Source organism: Lagopus leucura, unplaced genomic scaffold (genome assembly GCF_019238085.1).
Source record: "Lagopus leucura isolate 7727_CA_CO unplaced genomic scaffold, USGS_WTPT01 Super-Scaffold_100002, whole genome shotgun sequence".
NCBI lineage: Eukaryota > Metazoa > Chordata > Aves > Galliformes > Phasianidae > Lagopus > Lagopus leucura.
Window position 1 is genome coordinate 13945052 of NW_024962263.1, and position 7632 is coordinate 13952683.

Below are 7632 nucleotides of genomic sequence, written 5' to 3' on the forward strand. Positions count from 1 at the left end.
GTGATATCAATTATCCTATGTTTTTCCCAAAGCTTAGTTTTACTGTAGTTATCCAAGCCCTCCAGTCTCTGTCTGAAGATAGAAAATGTTGAACTATTGTTTTCCAAGCTTTAGATGACCTAAACCATGACAGAATTAGCAAGTGATTGTAACTTTTACAGGCTCAGGGGAAAAGGTTTTGTGTGATGGACAGATAGAATTATTTCACTGGCATAATTCTTTATTTTTTATTTCTTCAGTGTAAGGAATTGGAATATTTTATATGGAATGATTACAACAGTGGCTATTTGGATATGAAGACAAATGGGATGGAGGTATCTTGACAGTAATAGTATGAAGTTTCTCTGCATCCCTGCAGAAGCACAACAAATGTTTCGTTACATATTCTGCTTGTGGGCCACAGAGTCAGATGCATTTGAAGGGCAGTAATGATCCTGGATATTTTTGGTGTGCAATTTACCCTGTATCTGTCTTCCTGTATAGTAACAGAAGAGCTCAGGGCAATGAATTTTAGCTAGGACACCTCAGTTAGATACCTAAATCTGGATTAGATGGATTTCCCTTCTCTTTCAGTCTTAAAATAGATAATAGCTGCTTTAGTGGCAATAATAAAATTTAAGAATTGCATGCTTTGTTCACATCTACTCAATTATGTAGGAATGTGTGCAGTATTAATCTCCAAAAGAAGAGTTAAAGGCTAAGAAAGTTCAAGATTTTTTGCTGTTGGGATTATTTGATCAAAAATACATGAAGAGTGAAAGTCTGAGTGCATTTGTCACATTTACTGAAGAAAAGTTCTCAATGAATTGTAGCAATTCGGTTAGTGAGAAACAATACTCTTCAGACACATGATCGTTTCAACACTGTAACTGATGCTTTGCAAGCATCACTTCTCAGTGTCACGGTGTGAGGGCTTACGCCTTCATCTTGAGTGAGGGAAATGAATACGAAAGATGTGATTCCTGATTCTTGTAAAACCCACTGAGTATCAAGTACCAAATGTTTGTTTTGTTTTTGCTATGGCAATAAATTGATTTCTGTCTTACAGCTTAGAGCTAGTAATATGCTGTTATCTTCCTATTATCTTGTTAAATTCTTTTTCTTGTGGTTATGTGTTTTGCTGCACTTAGTGCTGCACCCCAGTCAGCCACACTGGGGTGACTTTTATTTGCTCGTGCTTATTGTTACACAGCACACAGAGCACTATAGTTAGATGCTTAAAAAATTGATGTGAAATTGTTGCTTCTTCCAAAAAGAAACAAGGTAATGGACAGAACTCAAGCTGACAGCAGGGAGAGATTTGGGACAGAAGGAAGAGACAGCCGAAGAAGCAAATTCATTGCATGTCTAGGGAATTATCTTTTTCCCCTGTAGGTGGTTGTTGATGCATGTCCTAGACGTTCCTAGTTCAAAAGGAAAGTTTGTTTTGTGGCAGAAACTCAAACTTTACAAAGCTGATGGAAAAATACTGTGACAATTCATGGTGTAGTGAGGTGCCTTGTCCTGTATGAAGTCTTTGCTAGATGAACAACTCTCTGTGATTAAAATTATAGAGTGCACAATCATATTGGTGTGTTTATTTGCAATTGCACAGATTCATGTAATTTAAGTGATTTTATTCCAAGTGTATTCAGTGTTTCAGCACTTCGTGCATACTATGCATTTTTTCCTACAAGTGAAAGTTTTGTTTTCACGGAGTGCTCCTGACTAAACATTGAAGAATAAGTACATTCGATATGAATGAGATGCATTTTATATAAATTACTTCTCTTTGTTGCACACGCACCATATGGGTGATCTGTGGGTTAATGTAGTTTATAAAGACATCCTTCAACTCTTGCTCCTTGCTATGCATTAGTTCCACTAAATGTATTTACCGGACTGAAAGCTTGGTGATGTATGTGCCACTGACAGATTCTGCTTTTTAATACTTCCTGCCTGAATAAATCATGTCTCTCATTTCAGGACTCTACAGACAGTGGGACCATCTCATGCCAGAACGTACACAGTAGCTGTTTATTTCAAAGGGGAAAGAATAGGATGTGGTAAAGGCCCAAGGTATAGTGGAAAAAATTAGTCCTGTGTTGTTAAAGTTTGTCTGACTGTGACAGCGTCCAAAACGACCCACCGTGATGAAGATAGGGAATAATCTGATCAGCCTTGGAGATTAACGCTATGGGGCATTCCTCTGGTCAGAGTTTCTGCCTCAGGAATACCTGAAGAGCTCAGTGTTTATATACTTCTGGATCTTAAACTTCATTTTCTGGTGAACTTAAGAACAAGATGGCCAGCAGTAATCTCCTATTTGTGACTCTCAGAGTTGAAACTGCAGAACAGAGTGCTGGAAATAACAACTTTGTCTTTGGCCTTACTGCTAGATTATTTTTCAGCTTAGGCTGGCAAAGTTGGGGTGCGAGATTCTTAATTTTCATCAGGTGTTATCACATCTAGGAATTTTGGAAAGACTTCTAAAATTGCAAAGTTTTCAACCACGCACACACAAAATACATCATCTTATTTTGTGCTACCAAAACTGGTAGTGTTTATAAAAATATCTTTGTCTTTCAAGACTTCATACCTCTGATTTTGTTCCTTTTTTCCTCACAGCTCAAAAGCTTCAACAAAGGATAAAGTAGAATATTTTGTTAACGTTATTGATCTAAGTTATAAAATGTTCTATTGGAGCTGTAGTGCTATTGCTCTCATAATTATAGAAGGGGTGATGGATACTCTGGAAATTTCTGGCTAAGGGTTATCCAAAGAGTTTTGTAATAAAACTCTGTCTTGTAATAACTTTATTAAATGGATACTTCAGTTTATTCTGTACAAGTTAAATCATATTTAACATGTTTTTGTTTGGCTTTCACAGTATCCAACAAGCAGAAATGGGAGCTGCAATGGATGCACTTGAAAAATGTAAGATATTTGAGCAACAAACAAAATTGCTTTTAGTTCGGACTTCAGTGTGAGGTGCAGGTTTTATGTGGGAGCAAAATCAAACACAGAATGTACTGAATACTTTCAGCTTCTGAGTAACAGATTTTCTTATTACTACTTGTAAGCAATTTTATAAAAACTTACAGGTATCATTCATCATTTTAAAGAGAGTTGATATGTTACAGCAAATGTATTTAGATTTTATTTCATCCTTAAAAATGCAGTGGGATAAACCTTGTAAGTCTCACAGTAAGGCTGTCTATCTCATGATGTAATTCAGAAGAGGAGGAAAATTAATTTTAAGTTGCCAATTTGATCATACGTTTTACAGAAGATAGGTTAAAATCCAACAGGCTGGTCCCCATCCAATGTAAGTTGATACTTTTCTGTTAACAACAGCTTATATCAGCTAGGTACAGTGAAGGTACAGTGATCCTTGCCTGCATCTTTCAAAATCGTGCAAAGGAATGCCAGCATGCGAGCAGTTGCAATGAAATCTGAAGTGAAAGAAGTGAGCACATGCAGACATTTTAGATGAAAACCAGTCACTTGAGTTAAAATGCCAGGTGTGCAGGTGTTGCAAACAAATAGATGACATGTTCTGTGCAGCAAAAGAAGCTCTCTATATAGAAAGGCTAAAGGTTCATTTTTATGATTGATTGAAATATCTGCAGTTTCTCAAATGCCAGAGGTTTTTAAATCTAGTATGTCTGCATATGGAAATTGCAGGACTTAAATTTTCAGGAGACAGTGAATCCCTGTCATTCCAGGGATTTCAGACTTTCATATTCACCTGCTAGGCATAGACATCTCACCACCAGTAAATTTGACAAGTAGAAAACACAACTTCTCCAGCAAATAACTGCAGAATCTCCCTGAAGTTTTTTTTGTTTTGTCTTGTGAGTGTTGCCTCTCAAAGAGCTGTGAACTTCATCCCCTATTTTAGTGTAAGACTTCTCACTGCTCTTTTCTGAAGTGTGTTTCTGTTTGGGTACATAGAATAATCTAGATAGAGGGGACTTCTTGAGGACTCTATTCCATCTATCCCTCACAGCAAGCTCTACTTTGAAGTTTGATCATATTTCTCAGGTCCTTGTACAGTCAAATCTTGAGTCTCTTTAAGAGACAGAGACTCCATAGGCCTTACAGACACCTTTTCTGGTATGAAGATTTATGGAGAGGTTTCAGGTTTTTTGTTTTGTTTTAAGGAATATATATGTAGTTTATTTCAAGTAAACTTCATTTTTGTGTACTTGTTTATACATGGGTTGCTCTGAAGTTAATGCCTCCTACTTATTTCCATGGAAACTACAAAGATCAGAACAACACTATTTGATAGAGCAAATTCTCAGCTACAAAACACTATTTTTGAGCCACTTACCACCGTCAGCTATACATTTTTGCCAGCAATGAACAAGAGCCTGCATGCCATGCTCTTAAACATCAGTGGAGGTGATTCGCTGTCGCCACTACTGAAACACACCACCCACTGCCTCACTGTGCTCAATCTACTGTTTGGTCATCATAAATTTCTTTCAAGCTTCAGTGAATGTCAGTGGGTGGCATTGTTTCTTCATGGGAGAAATCAGTAATGCACCATTGCTTCGTATGCACTTCCATGTCAAATGGTATTCTGCCTAACTGCCCCTCTGCTGCCATCTATCACATGGCAACAGCATGTAACGGAATAGTGGTGGGAAGGTTCAACTTCTACTGCCATATCATCAACATCTGCTTCTGACCTCATGGGCCAACAAAATAAAATAGGAGGCATTACTTTTGGAGCAGTGCTCGTATGTCTGATAGTTGTGATATGTTTATTACATAAATTTATTTCTCTACATTATAAATGGGTTATAAATGAAACAGGTTGCTACCAAGCTGAATTCTGCAGGTTCTTAAAGAATCACATTACAGGCACAGCACTGAAAATGCAATTTCTGTTTTATGGTGCATATGAGCAACACAATCTCCCAGAACTCCATTAAACAAAGTACTGAAGTTTTAAATACAACAATTTAAAAACAATTTACTTTTGTTTAGGTGGTTTTATATTTTAAATAAATATACCCTCCTATACCCAAGTTGTGAATAACTGATGAGTAAACTTTGTATTCCTGTAGTATTATTTAAAAAAAAAAAAAAAACTACAAAAAAACAACCCATTTCACCAGCCAGTAAAATGCAGTAGTAGAAAGTCATTCTGCTATACCACAAACTGCAAATTAGATGGCTTCTGCACTGTGTTCTCGCTTTGAAAAAAAAAACAGTGCTGCCTGGGACTCAGAAAGAAGAGGGAGACTCTCCTGGGGAAAAGCCCACCCAGAACCTAGATCTTTCTTGGTGCCTAGGCACTTCTCCCTGAGCAGCCTCAGCTAAATTCTTTAGTGTTCTCTAGCTAGTGAGGAAGACGTTTGCCAAGACATTTCCCAGACTTGGTTATGGCTTTAAAGGTCAGTGCAGCAGCCTGTTGCGTTTATCTCAGACACGGGAGCCAGCACTGATCCCAGAGCTCAGCTGCTGTATGCCCCTGGCAGGACTTGCTGCCAATCACAAGTTTCCACCTCTTGCTTTCAGGCTGGCTGGAGATAGAGGTCTAAGCACTACTCTGCAGAACAGATACTGATGAATGTCATCACCCATGTGATGCCATTTTCTGCCAGGCGTGCACTAAATGGAGAGCAGTTCTGATCAATCACATAAGCTAATTTTACAGACTTTGTTTTACTCATGTACCTGTGTATCAGCAAGGTTTCAAATGTCTGAAATCAGAAGTATCTTCCTCCCTAGCTATCTCTCCATCACCTTAGCTGTGTCTAATCTGTTTTAGCCAGTCTTCACCCATCTATGCCCCTAGACTGCACTAAGCCTGTGTACTGGCACATAGCTAAACACTAACTTTTTCAAGAATGGATTTTACTGCAATCTATTCTGCTACACTATTACTTTTCCATTAGGAGCTTTGCCATAATGTGGGGCATCTAGTGGATTCCTCCTGGTCTAAAGTAATAATAAAAGGAACGCCTGTGCAATACTTTGAAACAGTGGTTTATACTTTTTGGAGTGAGAACAAGGCAAAAAAAGCTTGCAGCCTTGACAGTAGAATCGCATTCATATTTCAAAATTGACCACCTGTTGCTAAGGGAACTGAATGTAAAATCTAAGCAACACCTGGCCATGTTGCTAGACTAGAGTTTTATATTTTGTTTTTCTGGAAGTATTAGATTTGTCAGTGTTTTGTTGCAGGAGAAATGTGGAAATCATAAAGAAACCAGTCTTATGACAGCCTTTTGTTTCTATGGATTATTAGAAATGAGTAAAAATTGTAATAATATTATTCATCCCACCTTGATCTCATGAAAGCTTAAAAAAAAAAAAAAAAAAAATTTTCCCTGTGTTATCAGTTTGTTTATTAATGTAAAATATTTTTTCTCGTGTCAGATAACTTTCCCCAGATGGCCCATCAGAAACGGTTCATTGAACGGAAATACAGACAAGAGTTGAAAGAAATGAGGTGGGAAAGAGAGCATCAAGAGAGAGAAACGGATGAGACCGAAGAAGCAAGGAAATAAAAGGAGGGCACGGAAGCAGTGGCATATTTACTTACCTAATAACTCTGACTGTGGCCTATGGAGACCTAACCTAGTTTTTTTGCAGATGATGAATGAGGAGCGACTGTTGATATCAAATAGAAAATCATAATCTCTACTTTGAAGTGTGTATATAGTATTTCTTTAGTTTGGTTTTAAGTATCAGGTGGTAGTTTTTTCTTTTTTTTCTTCTGATAAGATTTGTTTTTAAATTTTAATTTTTATGAAAAGTTGTGGGATTATTTTTATTCTTTTTGCTATCTTGTATGAAATAATAAAGTATTAATTTCAAAAGTCTTTAGGAGAAGATGCTGTTTAGCAAGTCTCCTGTGTTGCATTGTTTTGTCAATTATTGCATGAAGTTAATTGTGGAGGAAGGAAAAGGGATGGCATACAGCAAGTATGTACCCAACTCCACTTTTGAAGCTAAATGCAATTTTAGACTCTTCTAAACCACAACTGTAAACTTTTGGTCCTTTTACATAGACTGGTACAGTAATCTAGGCCAAAGAGATGTTTGCTTATGTTTTAAACATTTTGAACTGACCATTCCACACCTTCGCAGTGGCATAGATATGTGGAAGGTGTTCTTTTAAATCAATATTGTGAAAGTCTGGGGAGGGAGGGGGGGCGGAGAAGAAAGCAGGGTAATCTTTGAAACAAAAGAATACCAGGTTTGTTTGTTTGTTTTTGTAGAGAATATACATAATTTACATTTGCAAGATTATTTTTGTTCTCATCTTACTGCTTGGTCAATTTCATTTCTAAGAGTAGGGCAGAATTTGTTCCAGAAATGTAGTTTGTAGGTGGTTTTAAGAGCAAAACAACCAAGTCTGCTGACTTGCCTTTATGTCATCCAATTTCTCAGTTTTGAAGTCGGAGGCTTGTGTAAGATACTTTTTTTTTTTTTTTTTTTTTTTTTTTTAAGGAAACCTTTGCAGGGTTCCAAATAATGAAACAGCTACTATGGCTACTGATGCTTTTCCAACCAAATATTGCCTTCATTGTGGATGTTTGTATTTCTATTTTTAACTTGCTTGCTTCACACCATTCATTTCTGTTCTGCTGATTTGTGAGCTAAAAGTGTCATCTAGTACCTGTTGTG

At 37.1% G+C, this 7632-nt stretch overlaps 1 protein-coding gene across 3 annotated transcripts in view; it reads left to right on the forward strand.

The window, feature by feature from the left end:
• DROSHA (drosha ribonuclease III) overlaps positions 1-6920 on the forward strand; it is a 67511-nt gene extending 60591 nt beyond the window's left edge. For 2 of the 3 annotated variants that reach the window (XM_042869779.1, XM_042869781.1), the window contains 3 exons: positions 1966-2058; positions 2870-2916; positions 6379-6920. In XM_042869779.1, coding sequence (XP_042725713.1) covers positions 1966-2058; positions 2870-2916; positions 6379-6509 — 271 coding nt within the window. In that variant the 3' untranslated portion in view covers positions 6510-6920. The other variant, XM_042869782.1, reaches the window with a different exon arrangement.
• The last annotated feature ends 712 nt before the right edge of the window (positions 6921-7632 follow it).